At 36.0% G+C, this 26,272-nt stretch overlaps 4 protein-coding genes across 9 annotated transcripts in view; 3 read left to right on the top strand and 1 right to left on the bottom strand.

The window, feature by feature from the left end:
* Positions 1–329: 329 nt before the first annotated feature.
* Positions 330–3,136, bottom strand: zfand1 (zinc finger, AN1-type domain 1). Its single transcript, XM_059524103.1, has 8 exons — positions 3,056–3,136; positions 2,812–2,854; positions 2,349–2,388; positions 2,011–2,135; positions 1,826–1,917; positions 1,508–1,629; positions 1,262–1,417; positions 330–988 (listed from the first exon to the last, which is right to left on the bottom strand). Exons 1-8 carry the CDS (start codon positions 3,108–3,110, stop codon positions 812–814), a joined length of 810 nt encoding a protein of 269 aa, XP_059380086.1. The 5' UTR covers positions 3,111–3,136; the 3' UTR covers positions 330–811.
* Positions 3,137–4,846: 1,710 nt separating this feature from the next.
* chmp4c (charged multivesicular body protein 4C) lies at positions 4,847–7,775 on the top strand. The gene is made up of 5 exons (XM_059524394.1): positions 4,847–5,287; positions 6,626–6,803; positions 7,047–7,155; positions 7,348–7,474; positions 7,596–7,775. The coding sequence occupies exons 1-5, from the start codon at positions 5,038–5,040 to the stop codon at positions 7,655–7,657; spliced, it is 726 nt and encodes a 241-aa protein (XP_059380377.1). The 5' UTR covers positions 4,847–5,037; the 3' UTR covers positions 7,658–7,775.
* An 885-nt stretch (positions 7,776–8,660) lies between these two features.
* On the top strand, positions 8,661–12,631 carry LOC132115952 (GTPase IMAP family member 4). The gene is made up of 3 exons (XM_059524393.1): positions 8,661–8,807; positions 9,805–10,584; positions 12,441–12,631. Exons 1-3 carry the CDS (start codon positions 8,777–8,779, stop codon positions 12,464–12,466), a joined length of 837 nt encoding a protein of 278 aa, XP_059380376.1. The 5' UTR covers positions 8,661–8,776; the 3' UTR covers positions 12,467–12,631.
* Positions 12,632–16,306: 3,675 nt separating this feature from the next.
* The window catches only part of asap1b (ArfGAP with SH3 domain, ankyrin repeat and PH domain 1b), an 84,097-nt gene continuing 74,131 nt past the window's right edge, over positions 16,307–26,272 (top strand). For 3 of the 6 annotated variants that reach the window (XM_059524408.1, XM_059524409.1, XM_059524407.1), the window contains exons 1-3: positions 16,308–16,426; positions 16,838–16,908; positions 18,252–18,378. In XM_059524408.1, the coding sequence (XP_059380391.1) occupies positions 16,853–16,908; positions 18,252–18,378 (183 nt within the window). In that variant the 5' untranslated portion in view covers positions 16,308–16,426; positions 16,838–16,852. Of the gene's footprint in view, positions 16,427–16,837; positions 16,909–18,251; positions 18,379–26,272 lie in introns of all 6 variants that reach the window. The other 3 variants (XM_059524411.1, XM_059524406.1, XM_059524410.1) reach the window with 2 other exon arrangements.

Here is a 26,272-nt window from a genome sequence, read left to right on the forward strand (position 1 = left end):
ATATTGCAGAATTCAGTATATAAATAAAGCACTTCATTATGTGAAAAAAAAAACCTTTTCTATAAAGAAAATTCACAAAGGAAAACATCTGTCTTTGCCTGCCTTCAGACATTTGAGGCAATTAGGGGACGCATCAATGTGTCAAATTCCTGCTTAATGGCTTCAAATGGTGAGCGATGAATACATAAGTACATCATTTCTGCCTGACAGCAGTGTACCATTTCTCTCATGGCTTTAATGTGGAAGCCAAATTCTTTCCTAGAATTTAGGATTAGAAGTAAAAAGAAAATAATAGCTTTTCCTCACACTAAGTAACTGTACACATGATAATCATTTAAAAAAAGTAATTCTTTATATAACAACTTAAATAACATTACGTTTTTGAAGCATGTCACCTGACATTAACCTTGCTATGTCATAAAACATCTGATTATCTGATCTGAAATAATAATAAAAGACTGTCAAACTGCTTAGTGAAGTCAAGAATGTCATTCTTTTAATGAGGCTTTTTCTTTTTTGTGAACAGTCACAGCACCCTGATATGTATGCCCCTGTTTTAAGTATCAAAATAAAATGTAATTCACATTCAAGGCTTTTCTTGTATGAATTGCATTCTTGAGTTTATGTATTTTTGAATATAACAGGACATAACAGGACAAAAGAAAGAGCATCATACCATTGACCCATTTATTAAAAATAAGCAAATCATGTATATTTATAATAGACATAATCCAATCTGACGCCCTTTGTTTCCTACTTTCATCAAATTATTTTACCATAAAACTCTACTGAATGGTTATGAGATTTTCTCTCAGGAGGAAGATATATAGGCTGTCACATCATCCAGACCAGAGCTCTCGTTATCCAGATACTCCAGAATGACGTTGCCTCCGTTGTGCAGAGGACAGTCTGTATTGGAGAGCAGTGACTGGAGGCTAGTGTCCATCTTAAAGGCTTCACCCGTCTCAGGGTGACACAAACGGAGTTTCTGTGCAGTGCATAGTGGTATGTTAATGTGAATAGTTTTCAACAAATAATAAAGAAATCAATTTGTTATATATTCATAATCCTAAAACAGTGGCCTCCAACTACATTACTGGAGCCCTCCAACAATGCACATCTTGCATGTCTCTTAATTAAACACACCTGATTCAATACTTGAAATGAGAGAATCAGACAAAGGAGACATGCAACATGTACAGAGAGGGGATGAGGGAACTGTCCTATAGAACAAAGTTTTATGTTGTGGTGTATAGCTGACCTTGGCTGTGAGCACGTTGTTGTTGTTTTTCAGACTGGCCTGAGATGCTGCAAAATCCACTACTTTGCCAACACTCCACTTAGAGCAGAAGAACATGGGCAAACTAGGGTCTTTAGCTTCTTTTGGCAGAAACACCTGGAAATACGTCCGTTCTGTCTGCAGAGGGGGAATTTCTAATGTTAGCCCATATTTGACATAAATTAATGCAAGGGAAGGTATTTTGTAATATAAGTTTGGCACTGATACCTGTGGCAGGCCTTTATCTCCTGATGCATGCATTTTAAGCTTCATCAGAGCAACTTTTGCAGCGGTTGCAGGATTTTTTGCTCCTTTTCTGCCTTTACTTGGTGGTGCATTCTTCTTTGACTCTGTTGAAAGTATTGTGGAGATTGTTCTTCAGCTTTCTAAGAATTATTTGGGATCACAAACTCTTCCAAGTTTAGACCCTACCGCCCTCTAGCGGAAAAAAATGTATGTACCCCAAACAGCATGAGACAGAAATGCAAATATCTTAAAATCCAAGACAAAACAGCGTACTTTGCAGTGCACTGATAAAAAACTGACCGACTATCTTCTGCACCAGCTCCTGTGTTGCAGCCATGCGAGGCTTAGGAGTCTCCAGTTTCTCACACTTATGGTCATCCTGATGCCGATGTCTGAAACCATATATCTCTGTCTATTAGGGTGTCACTTAAGTGGTGTTAGAAAATAAAGTATGAAATAAATTATGATTGTAAGAGGCTTTATACATGAGACAGAAGTGTTTTTCACAGTGTGGGCAGATGACAGGCAGCAGCTCTTTCCCTTTGCAATCCTCAAAGCTACATGGATATGATTTGCTTCCCCCAGACCCAATCTCTTTCTTCACCAGTACCTGAAAGAATGAGGAGAATAATCTATAACAGCCATTCGAAGCCCAGGAATTAGTATAATAAACGCACACATTTATACACATTATGCTTTTATATTTATGTAATCTGTGTGTGTACATATATGCATATGTTATGGTTTTAACATTGTATATTGCACTAATTATTAATTCAAAACTTTTTTTTTTTTTGTCTTAGTAAACCCATTTCTCACTCACCTCTGGACAAGAGTGGGAGTCCCGGCCTCTGTGTTCCAAACTTTAGCCAGTAGAGGGGATATAAATGTAACATGAGAGAAAAAAAAATAAAAAAGCTTACAATGAATGAAATGCGAGAGGAATATCTCAAATCGAATGCCTTATTCAAGACCTTCTGAAAACAATTTATTAATGTACTACATAAAAAAAACACACGTTTCCACACAAAATATACTGTGGAATTACCACTGAAAAGTAGCAGAATGGTATTTATAACATATAATGGTAGTGAATACCATAGTATTTTTATGGCATTCCACAAATGCCATGGGACCATTATGACAAATAAACATGATAGGACCACCATAGTCAGTCATTTTCCTGTCTTCGTTATTAATCAGATGCTCTTTAATTAAATTAGATTAGTACAGATCTAAGATTAACTGTTTATGTTGTCTTCAAATCCAACGGCACAAAATCTTACCAAAACACTCCAGAACAGCTGCTGCATACGAATGGTAGAAAGTCTACATTGAAACACAAAAATTATTAAAATAATCCGCATATTCCTTTTTTGCTGCTGACTCACATCACACTGATGTTCCAGCTTATGTTTACAAAGGCTACTAGAATATTTAAAGACTCTAGAAACATGCTGTAAATTGTGATTTCTACTAGAAATTAATCCATTGTTCAACGGCTTAGATGGGAAACTTTAAAAAACCTACCTTTTTGTTTGCAAGATTCAATTTCACAATGTTTCCCAATATCTAGTGCAGCCATTTTAAATGACGTCACACAATAATTTCAACATAAAAGTCTCTTTGAAAAAAAAACAAAATCTCAAAATTGTCTTTCCCATGTCAGAGATGGTAGATGATATATTATTGTGAGATACTGTATTTATGGTAGGCTAAACTGTTATACAAATCTGTGGTCAGGCTATATCACCTGGCCACCTTTTGCCAGTAAGAATTGGCATGTGTCTATACATGCATCAGGCACCAGTCACATAGCATCAACACCATAACAAACCATATCATTCCCTTCACAGAGAACCAGGTTACATGTGTAACCTTACAACACTTTATTCTGTAAAATTTCCTTTTACTGCAGTAAATAGTACTTCAATATGGTATTACTGTATAAGCTTCAGTTTAAAAGTAAACATGCAAATTGGTCTGTAGGTACAAAGAGTTTTGGCAGTAGTTGTGTTTGCTTTAAGAAATAATTCATGTAATTTGAAAAAGTAATTGCTAAATGCCTTTTGTGCCAAAGCAATGATAAATGATCCACATCTAAGCCCACATAGATTGCTAAAGTCTATAGGCCTTATTCATAGTTTTCATATGACATCACACGCTCCCACCTGCAGGGCAAAACAAGGCTTTCCTTCACTGTCTGACAGTTTGTATTAAGTACGGAATATCACAGTAATATAACAAATCCAGTAGGCCTAATTAACTTATTGATGATGCATACTTTGTACAGGCAAGCGGATGAACCCAGAATTAAAATGTAAGTCTTACTTATTTTTTATTTTTTCCCATAAAATAATTAATAAAAATAAATACACTTAACTATTTAGCGTATTGTGTTCAGATTCCGGGCTCATCTGCTTGCCTTTATAAAGTACTATGCATCATCAAGGTTTATAGTCAATTAGAGTTTTTACTGTTTTCTTAGCTACATTAAGGCACTTTAAATGTTTTTCACATTAAACGTTTTTCAATATCCTGCTGTTTTAGTGATAGAAATATTGTATTGCAAATAGCCGAAAGTTTAATTTTAAATTTAAATAATCTTTTTTTATTATTTTTTTTATTTATTTATTTTTTGAGAGAGAGAGAGAGAGAGAGAGAGAGAGAGAGAGGGGTGATCTAAATATTTGTTATTTATCAACATCCATTCCAATCAACCAATCAGAATTGAGATATAACTTTTCAGGAAATGTCAGTTTTAGGTTTACAGTCAGGGTTAGGTGCTTCTAAGCTCTTGTTAATCGGCTATCATTTCCCTCTGATTTTAGGAATAAATTATGGGTAAGGTTAGGTTTAGTGGGGATTGGGTTAAGTCTGTATTTTTGGACAGTAATACTGATCCAGGATCAACAAAATATGTTGATACTTGGCAAAATCACAGCCACCTGGTAACAGATTGAAAATTGATAGGTTGTGCAACAGTTCTAAGAATGTTTTGCCCTCCTAGTCTTTGAGCCAGTCATATCAGTCTCAGTTCTCAGAAAGCTCGGTCATCCTTGTATCCATATACAGTTATTGAGAAAAGTATATTAGGTAGTAGTAGGCTTTCACTGTGCATGTGCTAGAACAGCGATTTGGCCAATAATTTACACATAGATATTTGTATTTCAAACTTTAATATTAATAAAATTTAAAATATATATAAAATATCTAACAAATAAATTGCTATTTATACTTGTCGTACCTGACCAATGAGAGGATATATACGGGTCATTGTGTGACGCTTCTGTATTTTAATGGGCGTGTCTTCGGAGACATTCAAGTTGAGCAATTTACGTGCGCACAGGTGTTGAATTTCAGGAAGAGTAGGGTTGGACTATGTAGGTGTTTTGAATTGAATCTGAAAAGTAGACTGTCAAGAATTGCCACTTTCTCTCGCGATCCTGTATCTGTCCGGAATTTTTAATCAGTTAGATATTTAATTAGACTTAAAAGAATTTACCTTCAAAATGAGTAAAATTTCAAAATTGTTTAAAGTTAGCTCATCAAGCTCATCCAGCTCCAGGCCTAGTTCTGGTTCTAGTTCTGGATCCAGTACTAGATCTAAACATCGGTCCAGGTCTAGTCCATCACCTCAAGAAGCCATCAACAGACTGAGAGAGACAGAGGCCATGCTAACCAAAAAACAGGAATACCTGGAGAGCAGAATCGAGCAGGAGCTCACGATTGCCAAGAAGAATGGCTCCAAAAACAAGAGAGGTATGTAGATCGGGTCTTTCTGCTTATGAGCTCTTTATGGCCATGTGAACTTTTAGTAGCCTATACAACTCGACATACAGTCTTCAGATTAGGTATGGTTTGTTTATTTCGTTTGTGTAATTTACAACATAAGTGAAGTGAAGTGAAATTCAGCCAAGTATGGTGACCCATACTCAGAATTTGTGCTCCGCATTTAACCCATCCGAAATGCACACACACAGAGCAGTGAACACACACACACACACTGTGAGCACACACCCGGAGCAGTGGGCAGCCATTTATGCTGCAGCGCCCGGGGAGCAGTTGGGGGTTCGGTGCCTTGCTCAAGGGCACCCAAGTCGTGGTATTGAAGGTGGAGAGAGAACTGTACATGCACTCCCCCCACCCACAATAACTGCCGGCCCGGGACTCGAACTCACAACCTTTCGATTGGGAGTCCGACTCTCTAACCATTAGGCCACGACTTCCCCAAGTATTGCATAAAGCATCATTGGAGAATTTTCTTTTATCTTTTTGTCTGCTTTTGTCATAAGTTGGCTAAACAAACCTTTGAAGTAATGAAGCAAAACGGATTCAAAGTGTGTTGGAAACAAGAACTGCGGGACAGTCATTATTTGTGTAATGTTTTATTAAATAGTTTTTTTTTTTTTTTTTTTACAAATATTTATACAGCATAAATGATCAAACTTAATGGTTCAAACTCAATAAGACATTTTATCACCCTTTTTATAATCAGCTGTAAATGATTAAAAGCAAGCTGTCTGTTATATAATGGCCTTTTGAAAGTGTCAAAATTTACATCTGGAAAGTGTAACAACACCCCACTGAAATGTTAGTGAAACATGGCTTTTGTTTATGTGGAGTGACGCCCTGTCGCACAGAAAGAAAAAAAAACATGCAGTTCATCTGGACACGCCTCATTCAAAGTTGTCCCTTTGTGCAGTTACACAAGCATGTAGTTTACACCCAGATGCCATGGGTGATCATTAATTTAAAAGGCATGTCTAAAATGGATTTATATGAGCTTTCAATCTGATGTTTCATGATTTTTTTTTTCATTTGATTTTACAGAATTGACTAAAGTAAATCTATTTTTTGTCAAAGATTTTACCTATTCTTAAACAATGTTTGACTTTTCTTTTTCACAAGCTATGTTTCTTTAATTTCCCTCAGTAGTAAAAGAAAAAACCTAAAAAAAAAAGTAAAAAGACATTTGATCATATTCATGAGGATATAAAACTAAAATAAATTATTAAAACATTACTTTTGCTGTGGAATCTAGATGATGATGAAGACAATATGATACAACAATATTAGATTCCAACATGTTTTTTATAGCTGCACTTCAGGCTCTTAAGAGGAAGAAACGTTTTGAACAGCAGCTGACGCAGATTGACGGGACCCTGTCCACTATTGAATTCCAGCGAGAGGCGCTTGAGAATGCCACCACAAACACAGAGGTTCTGAAGAACATGGGTTACGCAGCTAAAGCCATCAAAGGGGTTCACCAGAACATGTGCGTGTTGTCATTGCTTTTGTTTTTCCAGTTATTATAACTTATTACACAGCACTTGGGAATACTTGATGTGATTGATCAATAAAAAATTATGTAGTGAATTTTTTTTTTCTTATAATGACTGACTATTGCTTACATTTAGTTTCGTAAATATTTACCAGTAGATTAAACCGTAAACCTACTGTGTCTCGTTGTGTGCTAATGTCATCACATCCTAAATCATTCTGTCTCTCTCGCTTTAAGAGATCTGGATAAGATTGACTCCCTTATGCAGGACATTACAGAGCAACAGGAAGTCGCTCAAGAGATCAGTGATGCCATCTCAAAACCTTTTGGGGATCAGTTTGATGAGGTAGGTGTTATTAATCGAAAAATAATAATTAATTGCCCCCCACATGTAAAGTTTAAGAGGATTTTTGCCTTGTTTCTTTCGTCCTTGCAGCTTTGTGATTGTTTCTGGTTATTTATAACAGAATAGCAGTATAACAGCAGTTTGTTTACTTTGACTCATGAAGTGATCTGTGCTCATAATTGTTTTTTAAAGGATGAATTGTTGGCAGAGCTGGCAGAGTTAGAACAGGAAGAACTAGAAGAAAGTATGAAAAATATGGGCAGGTTACCAAGTGTACCAACCAGCAAACTACCCAGCGCAAGGCCAAGCCACCGTGCAAGTAAGTATTTAAACACCTACAGGTTCAGTTTCTACAAACCCTTTAAAATTCTGCAAAAGACCAATCATGCCTTTTATTATGTCAATGCTTCATCCAAGTGTCTGTTATTTCACCATTTCAGCCTCAAAGAAGAGAGTAGAGGATGAACATGACATGAAGAGGTTGGCTGCCTGGGCTTCATAAGCAGCAGTGTACACACACACACACACTCTTTCTTGTTTTTGTTAACTTGCACTCTATCTCTATATCTAAGAACTTGTGTCAAATCATAAGAGCTTTTTTTTGTAGAAAAGTAAAGAAATTTAGATAAAATTTGTAATTGTATTCAAAGTAATAATTTTATGTATTGATCTTTAAGATGAAGGATTACTGCTGGCAACTTGGTGTACATAGTATAATTTTATTAGGAAGGATGTTTAAATTAAATGTAAATATAGATTGAAACAATTTTAATTAAATGTAAATGTTGAATCGGGATTTGGGAAAAAAAATAAAATGTTACAAATTCAATAATAACCTATAAAGTGCATGATTTAACAGTGTATTTACAATGTTGTAACGTCTTGGTTTTGACAGAATTACAGTTAGTATCTAGTATAAGTAGCCATGGTACTACCGTGTTTTTGGAAAAGCAAAGGGCTTGTCTGAACCCTCATGTCCGCTAGATGGCATCGTGAGCTCGTGCTCGCACTCCTCCCGTTGGTGATGGAAGTCTGACTCGTTTCGATCGGTTCATTTGAATAATTTGTTTCTAGGAACTTTTTCAATAGTGTTTTTTTATTATTATTGTTTTTGTTTTTATTAATATGAGTGTTTGTTGCAATCTGAACCTTTTCCGTTTAACAATGATTCAGCTAATAAAACTATAAAATAATTTAGAACCTTTATTTAATTTGCAATTCATTGCTTTCAGTCACGTGACCGGTCCAAAGCTTCGTTTTAGCCTCCAGCTGGACGTTCCAGGATGTGACGTCACGTGAAATCTATCGATTACATTTAACGATACTAACATTTTAGATATCTAGGTTAAATGTTGATAAAGGACTATTTTTGCAATCTCAACCTAAGCGTAAACATATTTCAATATTTTATTTGCATCAATTGTTCGTCAATAGTTTACTCGAGAACCGTCCAGATCGGTTCAACTGATTCATTTAAAAGATCCGACTCAAGGTGATTCATTCATGAATCAGATTCGGACAACTCTCCGTCCCGCCCTTCAAGAAGACTCAAGAGGCAAGCAGGAAATCGCTCTTTTCTCTCGGATTCCTGACACGTCCAAAGTTACGAAAAGGCATCGTCATGAGCTCAAACAGACCATCAAATACAAACGGTAAGTTGTTTTAAAGTGTTTAAAGTTTTTTTTTTACTAAATTTGTGCGTACTACTGGTTAGCCGGTGAGTGTGTGGCGAGTGAATGTGACACGTCTCAATGTTTTCAGTTGCTCTCAGGTATCAACGCTCACAGGTGGACTAAAGGCACAACAGAAACTCACATTATAAAACGCACATCCATGAGTTTTTAATTTTGAATCCGATTAAAGGGTTAAAGAGTCATTTATAGTGACAGTTTTACATAATATGAGCACAATTTAGTCCATAACCTAGATGTTGTAAGTTAGAGTGAAAGTATTTAAAAGCTCTCAATGGTTTTTATAGAAAAAAGTGTAACGTTAACTTACTATTTTACTGTTAATGTTGCTTGGCAGGTTAAGTTGAATATTTTGTAAATGATAAGTGTAAATGCCTTGGTCATCTATTTCCTCCTTGCTTAAACCTTAAGGAGAAACTATGTCGTAAGATCACATTTCGGATATGGACACTTTGTGCTTTCAGAGTTTACATCATTGAGAAAATCCTTCCTGATTAAATCTTCCATGACGTGTATGTCTCCATAATGAAATAGATTCTAGGTAATTATACAAATGTTAATTAAAATACAATGTAAAATAATAAAGGATCATGTAAGAATGAAGACTGGAATAATATCTGCTGAAAATAAGCCTTGGTATCATAGAAATAAATTCCCTTTAAAAATACATTTAAATTGAATATCAATTTTAAATTGTAATAATATTTCACAGTATTATTGTTTTACTGTATTTTTGATCAAATAAATGCAACCTTCGTTAGCATTAGAGACTAGTTTGTCTTACAGAGCAGAAACTTTTAAATAGTAGTATAATACACAACAAATTAACAGTACAGTTATTACCCTAATTTATAAACCAGATAAATAATGCATCTTATAAACTACATAGACTTGGATGCTCATTAGTCACCAGCCCCCTCACCAAATATACAAATAATAATGTATTGGTACCTTACAGCTGAAGAGCAACTTGATCCTGAGGAAGAGAAACGGTTGGCTGCAGCTGCACGGGAAGCTAACCGTCTCCCAGATCTTCGGCTGATCATGCTGGGTTGGCGATGGCCAGGTAAAAGCCTGACCGGCAACACCATTCTGGGCCGCGAAGAGTTCCGTCTAGAACGTGCCGCTGAATTCTGTGTGAAGCGTGAAACTGAGGTGGATAAGCGTAAAGTAACAGTAGTAGACACTCCTGGCTGGTTCTCAGCCCAGAACACACCGACAGACTACCAGCAGGAGATGGTCCGAAGCGTTTCTATGTGCCAACCTGGACCCCATGCGTTTCTGCTGGTCATACCTGTCGGCATGTTCACAGAAACAGACCGGGCTCGTATAGAGGAGAACTTGGCCCTTTTTGGGGAGGATGTGTGGAAGCACACCATGGTGGTGTTCACCTGGGCAGAGGTTTTAAAGGACAGGTCCATAGAAAGACACATACGAAGAGAAGGTCGTGACCTTAATTGGTTGGTGGACAAGTGTAAGAAGAGGTACCACGTCATCAACAACTATATTTTTGGCGAGCACCCACAGCTGCCTCAGCTGATGGAGAAGGTTGAGAAGATTGTAGCTGAAGAAGGTGGTTACTTTACCCTTAAGACAGATGAAATCAAAACACAAAGTCAAACTCCGAGTGTGAATCTGAAAACCAGTTCATTGAAAGAGAACAGGGAGCTTGGCGCTAGACCCAAACAGAATGGCTCCTGCAACTCACTGCGGGCCATGGATATGGAGCCTCCACAGAGTGAGTTAATGTCACAATAGCATTCACAATGCTGTTCTGGTTATTAGCATTTTGTTTCTTATTGCATCCGGGACATCTCTGTTTACTCTTTCTAAACTTTTGTTCTGATGAAGTTTGAATTCAGTACCTCTTCATGGTAGACTGTCACTCTGTTGTTTATTCTGGAAATTGATACTGACATCTTCAAAATGTGTGTCTCCATTTTACTCTGACACCTGCACTAATGGCTCATGTTATAACACTGTTTATACATAATTAATTGAACTAGAAGTGACCGATCAAGGCTCAACAAAATGTTTTTCTGCAAGCATTTCGTTGCTCCTACTACAAAAATTTTTACATTTTTAACACTAGCTTTTAGAATTTTTTTTGCATGTTTATGAATACAATGTGTTTTAATTTTTTAAATGGAAAAAAAATAAAAAAAATGTATTAATTACAAGACGTATTAAATTATTCATTACTGAATAACAAATAATGTACTGCTGACAGACTTTGTAATGACCAGGGCTTGAAAACGGAAAGAAAATTCAATCGGTTCACTCCAAGCAGAATCGATATTTTAACGTTTCTGTTCCTGCGTTCCTCTGAATTATTACCGTTCTAAAACCGGTTCAGGTGGAAAAAATACCGGTTAATAACATTATTAAAAAAAAACAATATTATGTGTCTATAATTTGCCTAATAATAATGTAACGCGCTTCGTTTCTATATGCAGGCTTTACAGTTCTTACTGTGCGCTAGCTCGTTGGCTTTGTTGGAAGGAGGACACCGACAGGGAGCTCGGCAGATCATAACACTTGATTTATTAAACATGAAGAGGTGAACATTAGACATTAGACTGCGCACAGACTATTTTCTCCCACGCTTCTAATCGTGGGTCTCTGTTCTCGCGATATTACCTTTATATCTTATTTAAAGTTATAGAACATTAATTTTAACCTTAAATTTCACTCCCTACAATAATAGTAATGTAATCATAATAAAGTACAGCGTTTTATTTACTCAAAAAGAAAAAAAAATAGAGATTTTTTTTTCTAGATTTTGGCCAAATGTAGACTACAAAAAAAAAAAAAAAATCTATCAACACTTTAAAGACATCAAAGTTTTTTTTAAGATATTTAGAAATATTTGCTGTATTGTATAAAAAAAAAAAAAAAAAAAAAAAAAAAAATGAAAGTGGAAAAAATAAATAAACTAAAGTTGAGGCATTGCACTTTATTAGCCCTTTTACTTTACATGCATTTTAGCCTGTAAAATAAATAATAAATAAATAATATTTTAGCATCCAAATGAGTCGGGAACATGGAAACATTTGGATTCAGCTTAAATTAATTTGTTTTTGGATTGACGTTTTTATAGCCTAAACTTGTTTAGGCTATAAAAATAAATAAATAAAAATAAAAACAATATAATATAAATATATTTCATTAAACATTGTTTACTTTTACAAACTGTAAGCAAACAACAAAAATAATACTATTAATGTATTATTAGGTTGCAAATTATTTATTTAATATTAACCACTATATTGTAACTCTGTATTTGTTTTCACCAGACATAGAATTGATTCAGTATTGTAAAATGGGGCTGGTTGCATAAAAGGTTTAGACTAGGCTTACAAGTTGGTCATCTAAATTTTTAAAGACTGGTCATATTTGAATTAGTCTAAGTTGAATCAGAAAATAAGACTGATTGATTACCTTTTGGCTACCTGCTAGTTGGTTAAACATGTACCTAAGACACTGTCTTAACATAAATCCTAAATGAATGCAACTGGCCCATATTGTTGTAGTGAAAACCTTTTTTGCATGACAACCATTGCATGATGTAATTTATTTTTGTTATCTCTGCAGGTTTGGTTGAAGGAGTGAGTGACTAAGGCTGAGATAACCGTTCCAGTGCTGCTGTATTCATTACCTCAATTCGCCTGCACTTAAATTATGAAACACGAAACACCCATGAGCCACATATCAGTCCACCAGTCTAGGCAGCTTCAGGATGTAAGGTTTACAGGCAAATGTCCCTATACTATATAAAATATAAGATTTTATTTAACAAATTATTACAAATTATTGACAAGACTAACAAATTATCATCACAGGTCGAATTGGTGTTAGTAAATCAGCTGTACAACATTAAAACCATTTGTATCCATTGGTACAGAGAATATTGAGGTAATGGAGTCATTAGTCAAACAGAAACACTCAACGTTCATTTATTATTTGCACTAATGAGTTTAGAGCAACCTAATAGCTTGTAAAATGCCTCAACTAATGCACTAATATTGTTATTAGAACCCTGACGCTGTCATATTATTGTAGCATTGGTTAGTTGTATTGGTGTTAGTTGCTATGAAATTATAAATTGTCCCCAAACCATGTTAGATTTTCCAGTTATTTTACATAAGAGTAAGTTACTGTTCAGATACAGCATGTTTTAATGTTTCCTAATGATGTTATATTCTAGTAATATCATTATTCCTGTTTTATTGAGTGTGTGCTTAAATGATTTGAAGTTACTGATTGTTTTAGGATTATTGTGACATTTTGGTTTTCTACATTTATTTTTCTTTCTAATGTCTTTTTTTTCTTTATCACATTCTTTATCAAGTGTACTTCATTATAACTGGTAACACTGTTAAAGTTCTGTCACTGTCATGAGTATCAACATGAGTATCTGCTATTGATTGATTTGCATAAATGCATCCTTTCTAGATCTGTTGACATTTCTGAAAGCCATAAAAATCTGCTCCCCAAATGTCTGTGTTTTCATCAAGTCTTTCAGTTGTATGATGCAATGACGCGCGCAACTACATCGTCACTGCAGCAGCAGACTCTCGCGAGTATTCACACTACAGCATCACAGCAGCGGCTGCAAAGCGTGTTCGGCAGACAGTATAACCATTTCAAACAATGGGTATAATTCTTTCAACATCTGTTTTTATAACACATCATACTTTCACCCAAAACGATTAATTAAAATGTTTATATGCATATTTGTTATACTTAATTTTCTTTTCTGGCATAATTGTTAAAACACTAGATATTGGCATTGTTGTTAAAACTCTTGACATGCTTATTCTGTGCATTTTGAGCACGTTTTGTGTTAAATCACATTTATTTTGTCCATCAAAAGTGTGCTTTCACTTTAATTGAGCGTGAGCAGCACAGCAAAAATAGACCGGACGCCGAAACCCCCGCTGCACTGCTGTTCACGCGACGCCCCTGCTTGACGCTCACGCGCTGCAACTGGTCCTGGTGTGAATGCACTCATTGATTAACATGGACGCCGATAAAAATACGCGCTGCTCGCGCGCCGCTCACACTTGCGGTGTGAAACGAGTTAGAGTAGGTTTTACCAAATTGCCTCTGAATTTGAGTCAGCCAGATAATATTGCATTAATCTTGCTCTTTACGTCGTTGCAAGTTTGTGATTGCTTATGACCACTAGGTGGCGCCATAATTTATCAAAATGTGTGAATAAGTTTTTTTTTTTGCAGGGGCTGCAGGGCTGTTAATAACTTATTTTATTCTGTATTTATCTGAATATTCAATATGAAAATGGCTAAGAGCAATGTTAATATACCTAGAACATAAAATATGTGGCTAAAAATAAAGACAACACAATCATGTTGAATACACAGATCAGCTATAAACCAGAGCTGTAGAAGGACAAATCTATAGTCCATTAGGACCACTAAAATTACAGAAACATTTTTCCAATCCACTGTAGACTGCTTGTATATTGAAATCAATGCATGGGCACTCTACCCATAACCCTTTGCCTGCAGTGTATTGATCAACAAAGCGACAATATCAGCATTGTTTGATGGTGATAAAAGTGTTTTATTCTTTATGTAAATGTCCTTGATAGTATAAGTGGATGGGTGTTCAAACTTCTGCCTGGAAGTTAGATATCAGCAGGTTACTTAAAAGTTAATAGGAAATGCATCAACAAATGCAATCAACAGAAGTGTGTATCTCTGTTTATATTATCTATCTATCTATCTATCTATCTATCTATCTATCTGTCTGTCTGTCTGTCTGTCTGTCTATCTATCTATCTATCTGTCTATCTATCTATCTATCTATCTATCTATCTATTAAAAAGTAGTTGTTCTTCATATGCACCATGTGAAATATAATCTATTGTTGTTCTATTAGATCCCTTGTGGTTCTTTGAATGACAATGGTTTGAGGATTTGACAACAACTTCAACATTACAAGTCTTTTGTAACCCAGAGATTTGAGGAGACATTCCATATCAGGAAAACATATGGGAAGTGATTCAGCAGTTGGCAAGAGGGATTCAAGTATACCCATATATGGGTAATCCTATAGGATTGTTAGGATTGTAGAGAGGCCCATTTCTTATGTTTTGCATTTTCCCAGGAAAGTATTTCCCCAGGAAAAGTTTGCGTTCACTTGAAAAAGCAGGGGGTTGAAAAGTAATTTTGAGAGAACTCATATTTGCTAATATTCCCCGTTGTCCTTTTTTTTTTTTTACGTTGAAAAGCACTTTTATTCTTACAGGGCACTACGAAAAAATACATATTTCAGATAAAATAATTTAATGTTCAAGTATTTATTTAATTGGAAATTCAATAGTTCACGCTTACATATAATTAGCTGAGGTATGGAATGCGTATTTGGCGTGCTGTCCGGGGAAGGGCTCCGAGCTCGGGAGTACCCCCCCCCCCCCAATTTATAAAGTGAACTTGAAGTGAGGAGATGGGGTGGAGGAGGGATGCTGATAAACCGTCAATGGATAGAGGTAAGTCAGCGATATTTATACTATGGGATTGATTACTTGATTATGGTCCACCTGTGTTGATTAGGCTAAGTATCTGACGCGCTCCTCCCGAATCTTATTAATAAAATTACATATAGTAGAGAAGTTAATTACGCAACTACAAATCTCAGAAAAAATATCCAGTGACATCCTCTTCTGACCCCCTGTTCTTCACCTCAACCCCTTCCCATCTAAATCAGCATGACCAAAACATTTACTTTTAACTATCGTGCTTCCCAGTAAAACAGTAGGTAAATCCCATGTTCCAGGAACCCCTTAGCCTCAGCAGTTCCTCACAATGTGACAATTCCTGTCACATTGTGTTACCAACTTGCCTTTATAAATACTAATTGGCTAGAAATATCACTGTTTCCCTTTAAACAAAATAAGAACCAAAAAAAAAAAGAAAATGACTCAAAGGCAGACTGGAAAATACACAAAATACCAGTGTAGTTGAGTGGCTTAATATGAGAAGTGAGAAAATGGGTACTAAATGTGATGTGCAATGAATCACAATTGGATGTATTTAAATGGTTTTCATGAAAGACCAAATCCTCAAAACCTACATAATGCATTTATGTAATTTGAACCTCTTTGCATTTGCTCTTTACATCAAACAACCTGAATCTAATAACCTAAAGCTGTTTGGTTCTTAATATAATTATTCTACATGGAGTCAAGCGTGACCCCATGCTCCCCATCCCTAAGATGGCCATATGTGGTATATCACTCTGAGTGGCAGAATTTGTGAGGGTACTCCACTTAAACAGGCACATGTTTACACAGATCTCACATTTCCTGTCCCAGGTCTCCTGGATTTCCGTAGTTCCTGAGCCATTAGGCTCTGGATCCTGTAGCCATTGTAACAGGCTATTTTTCAGCACACATAGTCGTTTCTCCCTTCCTCTCCGAGCAAGGAAGGGACTCACGGTCATTTGGTATCCGAACACCCACTAAACTCACTAAAGAGAGGATGGCAAAGAGACTAATATGAAAAGCACAATACTGGAATATACTTACTTTACAAGCGTGTGTTGTATTAATCTTGGTGAGTAGGCCTACTATGGCATATACATTTTCTGCTGTTTTTACATAGGCTATAGTTATCTTGCATTTCATGTTTTTTGCAAAGCTCTTTGAGCTATTGCTTGCATGAAAGTGCTTAATAAATGAGGATTATTGTTATAAAATTTAAAGCAATGCCTCATTTATGTACAGAAATTTACAGGAAGGAATAGAACAAAAATATAGTTGCTTTTCCTTTAAGCCTAATCTATTACAATGAATTCATGAATTGATTACAATAAAATTAATATGGGTCTACACTGTAAAATTTCAAGAACATCAAGAAAATGTGATGTGTTGCTTTTCTCATTAATTTTCTTACTAAATGTCAGTAAAAACAGAACTGTAAATAAAGAACTCTTCCCATATGATATTGTATTTTTACTCTTTATAGTCACAAGGTGAAGTCATGAAATCATCATCCTCTCGTCTTAGTTTCTCTTCCAAGGAACCCATATGGAACCGGTAAGTTCTGTTTTTAGATGTATCAGAGATCAAATTGCTGAAAAATAAATAATTATAAAACAGTAACTGTAATTGTGTGATATCTGTCAATTTCCCACTGTTATATGTCAGAAACGCATCTATTATATTATACGTGCATTTCATCATTTCACCTGTGGAAGTCGCACTTGTTACATAAACAACACTTAACATAATTAAACATACTATACACACGTAAACACAAACTCGCACTGATAATTTATCACACGCAACACTAGAAATCACTTGATCTCCAGTAACTTATCAGTCGTTACTTACAGTAAAGAGGCTTATAGTGAAACCAGTGCAGACAATTGTGTCATACTGTGCAACAAACAAGCATTTCATACTGCATTATTATATAATGATGTACATAGTGGGGTTTGTTCGAAGTCACCATTATTGGTCTTTGACGGGAAACTCTGGCATTATTTAATTTAATGCTAGTTGCTGTAGTTTAACAGGAATGTTACATAAAAAAGCTAAGCACAATGCCTGACATAAGACTACACAAGGTGTGGATTTCAGAGATAATCTACAAACAGAGTTTTTAAGAAGCGAAGAAATGCTCTATTTAGTCTCTTTGTATTTTACTTTTGACGATACATAAAAAAATGCCTTTTTAGCTAACTTCTCTTGACATGTCCACAGAAATCTAGCTAGGCCAGAAACACAGGCCTGTATTTTGATACATTTCACAGAAACATTATTCCAACTACTAGACTGCTGCCCACGGAGCCAGTGTGAGTGGGTTTAGTGAGAGTAGAGGCATGCGCAGAGGGCTGGGTGGGTGAATGTAGAGCAGTAGTCACACACCGCGTTGCGCATTTCACACGGTCTGAGAGAGAAGGGAGCGAACAGGCGCTTGACAAACAGCGGAGTATGAATGCACACACAGTCATCCATGCACGGGAATACCATTCGCTAAGACACTAGAAGAGTATTGGTCGTAAACATCACGCGGGGGGGAACGTTATGTGGGCATCATTTCACGGCGCGTGCTGCTGCTGGAATCGCAACTGAACAACTCTGGTCAACTCAGCGTCACGTTCGAAGGGTGAGGGGTGAAACGGTTTGCTGTATCAGTCCCCGGGAAAACGACTGAACCCATAAATAACAGGTCGTTGAGTTTTCTGGAGGCGGAATCGCTTAACGCGTGCTAGTAGTTTGTTTTGCGTGTGCTGCTGCAGTAACGTTAGGCATCTCGCGCACCGTTAGCTCAACATCTCTACGGCCTCGGAAGTTCATTTGTTTTATTATTTTCAATGTTTTTGATCGTCTGAACACACATTTATATATATTCCCTGGACAAACCCACGCTTTAGGATGCCAGATCAAATATCGGTGTCGGAGTTTCTGTCGGAAACAACAGAGGATTACAACTCTCCCACTACATCCAGCTTCACCACCCGCCTGCAGAGCTGCAGGAATACAGTCAGTGTGTTGGAGGAGGTAAGAAACTGCTTGCTTTTCGCATGCAACGTTGAATTAGGGAATTGCATCTGTTTACACTGATAGTTTATACTAGTATATTGCATTTGTTTACATTACTACCTATTTACATTGATACCATTCACTCACTTTATTCAAACAACACAAGCGCTGTCTTGCTCTCTCTCCCTCGCGCATATTAATCAATTGACACGATGTTTAAATCATTTAAAATGAGAATGTAAGTGTGCTCACCCCATTTTTGTTTGTAAGAAAAAAATTGATTGGATTTCATATCGCAATATATATCGCAGAAAAATAAAATATCGCAATGTCATTTTTTTCCAATATGGTGCAGCCCTACTGTAGCATTTTACTTTCACTTCGAATTAGCAGCAATTCAGCATCAATTGCTTGAATGCAAGAACAAAATACAACATCAAACTCACTTTAGCCTATATATAAAACATTATTAACAAAACAAATAAAAATACACCATGCTAAAGGGCAGGCTGTGCCTGATATAAAATAGCATTTACATAAAGTTTAAATAGGTATAAAAAACTGGAAATTAGTAAACATGTATAATATTTAACCAAAAGAAACGTAGAACGTTTATTAGCAAACAAAAAGAAAGCTTGGAGGTTTACACAAAGTTTAAAAATGTAAAAATCAGCAAACACTGTGGAACCAGTTAAATAAGAAACAAATGTTTTAAAAAAACATCCAAAATCACCTTCGATAAACGGCAAAAGTCAACAGGATTTTCAAAATCCAAAATATTGCCAAAGAGGAACTTTTGCATTTTGTTTCGATACTAAATCATCCGCCATCGTCTTGTCTCGTCTCTCCTCACTCTTGTCAGTCAGCTCGACTCACTCTCCTCACTGAATAAAAGAAATCTGATCTATGATGGGACTGTTGTTTGGCACTCTAAAGAAGACCCTAAAGAAACATATCAACTTGTGGAAAATGGGCATCCAATGATCCCTTTAAGCTTCTATAGTTTGTTTAACATATTCCTTTGTTATTAAAATCGTATAATAACCATATTGAATCTGTCACAGCTGTGCTAAGATTCCTTTGTTCACCTCCAATAGCAAAAAGCATATCTAAAACTGATATGAGTATGGGTTTCAAGAGGGTAATGTCAAAAACGTTTCCCACTAGAAGCATCTTTATAACATTTTGTACTATACAGTTGTGCCACTTCTGCTCGTATATGGATGACAGGAAACTGTTCTTGCGATGATTTGAACATAGAGTGATGAAATATCACTTTTAAGCACCACTTCCCTTTTAAAGAAAGCTGAGATGGTCGTTTTCAATAACACAAAGCCAATAGACTTAATATTAGGGCTGCACGATAAATCGCATGTGATATTTAATGCGCATCTTGTCAGTAAAGTCAGTTCTGTAATCATATATGATCTAGGTTTTGCACAGCTTGTCAGTGAACAACAGCTCTATGTAGTAAATGCTGCTCCATGTGAAAGCACACATGTGATGGAGATTTACTTTATCTTGCATATACATTTTCGTCTATGCATTAAGTGAGGCAATTGTGTGTCGAATGCATTTGGAATCTGCTGTATTGCATATAGCATCTGTAATGATGTGACCTTTGCCTATGTAGTATGCTGATGTTACAGACACAAGGAGGGAGGGATGTTGTGCTTCCAGCTTCCAGCTTGGTCTGATGGCTTGCTCTATTACGTAACACACAGTCCTCACGGCAGTGAGCTGTTCAGTGCCATCAAAACCCAGAGCCAGAGCTGACCTACTGCAGGCTTGAGAGAGAGAGAAAACAATAGAAACAGGAAAACAAATGCTGACTAGATTGAGAGAGACTTTAAGAGACTGGTGGATATAACAATAATTAGCTGTGCTCCTAGAATGTGAGAAGACTAACACCATGCACACCATGCAATACCATGTTTCTGACATGTCAGAATGGAAATATCACTCAAAAGAGGAGTGACATCTAGTTTTAGCTGCAGTGTGAATGTCATAAACAGAATTTGAGAGAAAATGAGTGAGAGGAGGAAGAGAAAGCAGGAGTGTGGAGGAGCATGTAGGCGAGATCTGGCACACCCTAAGATCCGTTCCTCGTCCAGATAGGGACCAGCAACGCACTAGTCGCATCTTAATGTAATATACCCAGTGTCCTAATGGTTTCAGCCAGACAGATGGAATGGTTTCAGCCAGCAGTTCAATGACTCACGGCCTCTCTTTATAAGATGTAAACACATGCACACTCAGTCAGGTCACATGATGTTCAGCTCACGTTGGGGGTGCAAAGTGACTGGAAACTAATCGACATAGACAGTCCAACACTACGGGAGGCTACACGGCTTCATGCCATCTTTGTCCCTTCCTGTCATATGTCAAAAGGTAACAGTTGGATTACAGTATTGTACAAGCTGCATTTCCTGTCTTCACTGTTAGACCACCTCAGTAAACTGAACACAAAATTCCATAGCCAATGAGAGTGTCTAATTGCATGTGTCACTGATGGACTGAAGTTCACGTTACACTGTCTTTACTTTCTCACTCACTGGGATGTTTTGTCTCTGCTAAAATGTAAACATGGCCTGATTTTTCCAGTCAGCGTGAATGGAAAAATATTCACACGGGTTAATTTCAGCTCAAACTAACGGGTAGCCTACATCTGCTGCACACTCTACAGTGCTGGCAGACATCAGCGCAAAACATCTGTAGCTAATGTGAAACATAGCTTTGTCAGAAAATTGTTGGTTAAGGCCTTGAAGTCCGAATGGATAACATGAAACTCATTAGAGACTGATTTATTTTCATTGACTGATAATCAAAAACACAAACAATATTTATTTAAATAACGTTGGGGTCATTGCAATAATAGCAATAATGACTGCTTTGATAATGATGGTTTCACATTTAGCCTTTTTTACCATTTTAAGTGGAGTGAGCTAATTAATTAGTTGGAAAGGACTTAACTAGCAGAATATTTGTATGTGAAAACCTTTGGACACGTAATAAACTTGTAATGTTGTTTAAGGGTGGGAATCAGCTGGGATTTGATACAATGTTTGGTCACATATTTAATCATTTTAGTGTATAGTTATTATAGTGTTAGTAAATTGTTCTGATTTTCAAGTATTTTTATTTAAGGTATTAGATGCCGTCAGTGTTGGGGAGTAACTAGTTACATGTAACGCCGTTACGTAATTTAATTACAAAATTATTGTAACTGTAATTAGTTACAGTTACTACGAAAAAATGAGTAATTAAATTACAGTTACTTATGAAATTTTTAACGATTACAAAGGGGATTACATTTGAATATTTACACACATCCACATACAGATTTAACTGATTTCTTTCCCAAATTGCACTGACTATTCTAAGACATAACGCCCTAATAATTTCCCAGATGCGGAAACACAGTCTGGTTCGTAGAATCCAGTCATAAAAACGAAATGCCTAACGCGGACGGAATATCCCACATTTTGGATGACTAAATCAAAAGTAGGTCAGTACACTTGAATCAAAACATGACATGGACTAGTGTCTGTGAATATTAAGCCCCAAAAATGCAATATATGACTCCTGCACGTTCTGCGTGTCTGTGGAAATCAGGCGCGGACTGGACACCAGGAGAACCGGGACAATTCCCGGTGGCCTGGAGGCCGATTTTGCCCCACTATTTAATATCATTATTGTATAATTGCCTGCCGAATGTACTACTAAAGCGATCATTTGCGAATCCGCCATTTGATAATTAAATCTCTAATAAGTCATTAAGTGTTAGTCATGACTCGCGCGCTCTCCGCGCCTCCGCAAAACGGTTTGGATCAGACTAAGAGTAATCAATGAGAGAGAGAGAGAGTGAGAGTGAGAGAGAGAGTGAGAGAGAGAGAGAGAGAGTGAGAGTGAGAGTGAGAGTGAGTGAGAATGAGAATAGAGTGAATTGCTGGAGCAGAGAAGCAGAACTCCTGTTCAGGGTTTCAGGTCAGTTTCATCTGTAAAGATGCTTTTTTGTCTTTGTTTTTTTATTTATTTAATCAAGCAGCAGCACGTTGCTCACCAGTTATCACTCAAAATACTATATAAAGGACATCATTATTATCAGTTGTAATGTTACAGTAGGAATTTATCTGAAAAAAAATTCAGATTTTTTTTTATAGTTTTAGGGGGAGCTACGACAGACAACAACACAACCCTTACGAAAATTTACATTTTAATATTTAACTATAAATCCAGAGAAAATGGTTACTATTGTTTAAATGTGGTAACCAAAAATGTAAAATTATTTTACAAATGTATTTATTTAAAAATAAATACAAATCCATTTGCAAAAAAACAAAAACAAAACAAGGTTATTGTACTTTTATATAGGCTAATAAAAGCATGGTAAATTTTTGTAAGGGAAAAACATGACTCGTGTACAGTATTAGGATTTTTCTATAAAGATATTGTAGTATTGTAGAGTATTGTATTGTAAAGTATAGTTTTGTTCAATCTTGAGTAGTAAAGTCATGAGAGAGATGGATAACAGGGCAAAATTAAGAGACTGAAGAGAAAAATGGAAGTGAAGGTGCAGTTCAGGGGAGAACTTTTAATTATTTTGCATGTCCCCAAATTAAAGATTTAAACCTTTTTTATGTCAGGTCCATACAAAAAAAAAAAAAGTTTTGTCCATGAATTTGTTTGTATGAGTTTGAATTTTCCAGTCTGAATTTTTTTCCCAGTCCGCCCCTCCTGTAAATTAATGGCAAAGACATGGTTTCATTTACTACACATAGGCCTACTGAAGCTCGCAGTGTTTTCAACCTCTGCCATCTCAATATAGGAGTACACGAGCACATAATTTCTAGAACTGCTTTATGTCACTTAATGTGCATTTTGCTTATTTTGAGAAAACTATCATCATATACAGACAGCAGTTTAAAAAAAACACCAATGTTTCAGGAGTTTATTACACAGAATATGTCACATGCTTATTAGATAACTGTATTTAAGTTGATGTATATGCTTTTATTTATTATTCTTTAATTTTCACAAATTTAGAAAAGTAATCAAAAAGTACTCAAAAGTAATTAGTTACATTACTTTAATAAAGTAATTGAAAAAGTTACACTACTATTACATTTTAAACAGGGTAACTTGTAATCTGTAACCTATTACATTTCCAAAGTAACCTTCCCAACACTGGATGCCGTAAGAAAATGAACTCGTTTCACATGTGAGTGAATGGAAGAACAAGCTTTTGGCCAGTGCATATGTTTATTTCATTATTTTCATTTTATTAACATTACCAAAGAGTGTATTGCACCATTGCAATCAGCCATGTTTTTCTTTTTCTATTGAACTCAACTAGGCATTTGCTTCCTTTTAGAGAACAAAAAAACAGATCATTTGTTACATTTGTTTTTGCAACTGGCATTGATGGCATGCAAGCATATACAGGGACATGTCCAGTATATAGGCTACAGCATAACATTCAATTTTCTTATGTTTGTTTTTTTTCTCAAGAGACCCAGCTCGTCAGTAAGGGAGAAAAGAAACTCTGCAAATGACCTAGTGTGTAGGTTTATGTTATGCTGCTTTGTACTATTTTCGTTTCAATTGTACATGGCAACATTGCAATTGGTTTGGCAAAGCAAATATAAAAATGCTGCAGTAATAATAATAAAACTAATAATGAGGATTTCTTGAGGTTTGTGTGTTTAGTTTTGAGGCCTAGAGTATGTTCAACCACTTATATCCATTTCCTGGATATCTTAGTCTTGTAAGATATTTTACAAACAAAGCCAACGTTGTCTGCATATAAGTTATCCAGGTTTCTATAACAATTCACTGTTTGTCATTCATAAATAAACAATTGTTGTTGCAGTTGATGTGACCACATTTTTTTCTATTAGCAAAATGAGACAATCAGCATTGTATGAAAAAATTTTCATTGGCTAAACAAAGTTGTCTTTACTGAGAAGATTTTTATAGAAGATATTTTTAAATTTGTAAAAAAATTTTTTAAAGTGTTGCTTCTGTAAATGTAAATAATTGTAACTACAGTGTTCTTTATTATCTGCCAAATGCAAGCATAAAATCTAACTGCAAACTGTCAAAGTAGACTGCTACTTGTGAACATGCTTGATGCGTTTGCATAAAATGCTACTTGACTTTCAGGAGCCACGGTGGTAAACTATTCTCATTGAGTACCATCTGTAATACCGTCAGTGTATATATGTGAGACTTTAGCCTTTTATTCCAAATAAAAAATGATTGTGCATAAGATGTCATGCACTTAAAAATCTCAATTAAGCATGGGTGTTTCATATTCAAGCACATGAGAACCATTTTAAGGACTGGTTAAACGTATTCTGGGACCACATGCGCGGTGTGGACAGAACAGGACTGGACAACTAGTTGTCTGTCACGTCATACAGTACAGAAGAGCCTCTCTGCCGCAAAAACGCACGTCTACCGTGTGTTACGTGTTTTCATGTGTGTTTTCGGTAACTAACAGTGATGGAGAAATGAGCTGCATGTCAACTGAACGTTTAAGAACCAATCAGTTTTGTGTTCTGTGCACGATTTTACCCAAATATAAAGGCTGCTGTTGGTTATTGAAGATTTGACAAAAGAACTCGCGGCTCGATTGGACTCTTGTTGTGATTTATGCATGTCGCCATCTTTGACTTTATTTTGGTCACTGTCACTATGGTTACTAGTAAAGAATACAGGCTCGAATTCCATTGCACGTTCATACAGACAGCATTCTAAACACAACTGTAAGCTGCTGTGTGAACGGGGCATTTTGACACTCACATCTGTGACTAGTCAAATTGTTGTTTGAACTAGGGCTGCACGATATTGGGAAAAAGACATTGCGATATTTTATTTTTCTGCGATATATATTGCGATATGAAATCTAATCTTAATTTTTTCTTGCGAACAAAAATGGAGTGAGCACACTTACATTCTCATTTTAAATGATTTAAACATCAGAGTATTATTTAAATTAGAGTAAATTATTTGTTTGTAACTTTAGGTTATGGTTTGAATTGTTAACATATTAACTAACATGAACTTACCACGAGCAATACTTTTGTTACTATATTTATTAATCTTTGTTTATCTTAGTTTATAAAAACACAGCTGTTCATTGTTTGGTAATGTTAATTCACAGTGCATTAACTATGTTAACAAATACTGTACAACTTTTGATTTCAACAATGAAGGCTATAGCCTAAATGTTGAAATTAACAATGTTGTAAAAGTGCAGTTTAGTAATTGTAAATGTTAAATAATGTAGTTAAATAGTTTAATAAATAGAACATTATTGTAAAGTGTTACAGATTTTTTTATACCCTAATTCAGATGTCTTGTGAGTTCAGTGTTGGACAGGTCAGTTGTTTAAACCATTCATTAAATTGAATCGGTTCAAAGGAATCATTAGTTCGCGAATCAGACGTGTACGGCACGTGTTGTGTAATTATCTCTGCAGTTTAGGATATCGCACAAGATTAGACAACACAGAAAACATTTTATCACTGGATAGTTTTTTTTTTTTTTTTTTCAACACAATCGTGTCAATTGATTTTGATTAATATGCGCAAGGGAGAGAGAGCAAGACAGCCGGGGCGCTCTTGCTCTCTCTCTCTGCTCATTCTTATATGCGTCCTGTTAAACTGACAGGACTTAAAAACACATGCAAATGATAAACTTTCACTCCAAGATGGTCAAGTTGTGCAATTAATCCGCGAATCACATTCGTCATGGGCCGGGGAGCAGCTGACCCATACAGTTAATGAATAACGGATCAACTACGATAGCCTACATCGCACACCCTGCGATGTGACTATCGTGGATTCGTACATCGCGATATCGATGCTTAAACGACACATCGTGCAGCCCTAGTTTGAACCATTTA

This window comes from Carassius carassius, chromosome 35 (genome assembly GCF_963082965.1).
Source record: "Carassius carassius chromosome 35, fCarCar2.1, whole genome shotgun sequence".
Taxonomy (NCBI): domain Eukaryota; kingdom Metazoa; phylum Chordata; class Actinopteri; order Cypriniformes; family Cyprinidae; genus Carassius; species Carassius carassius.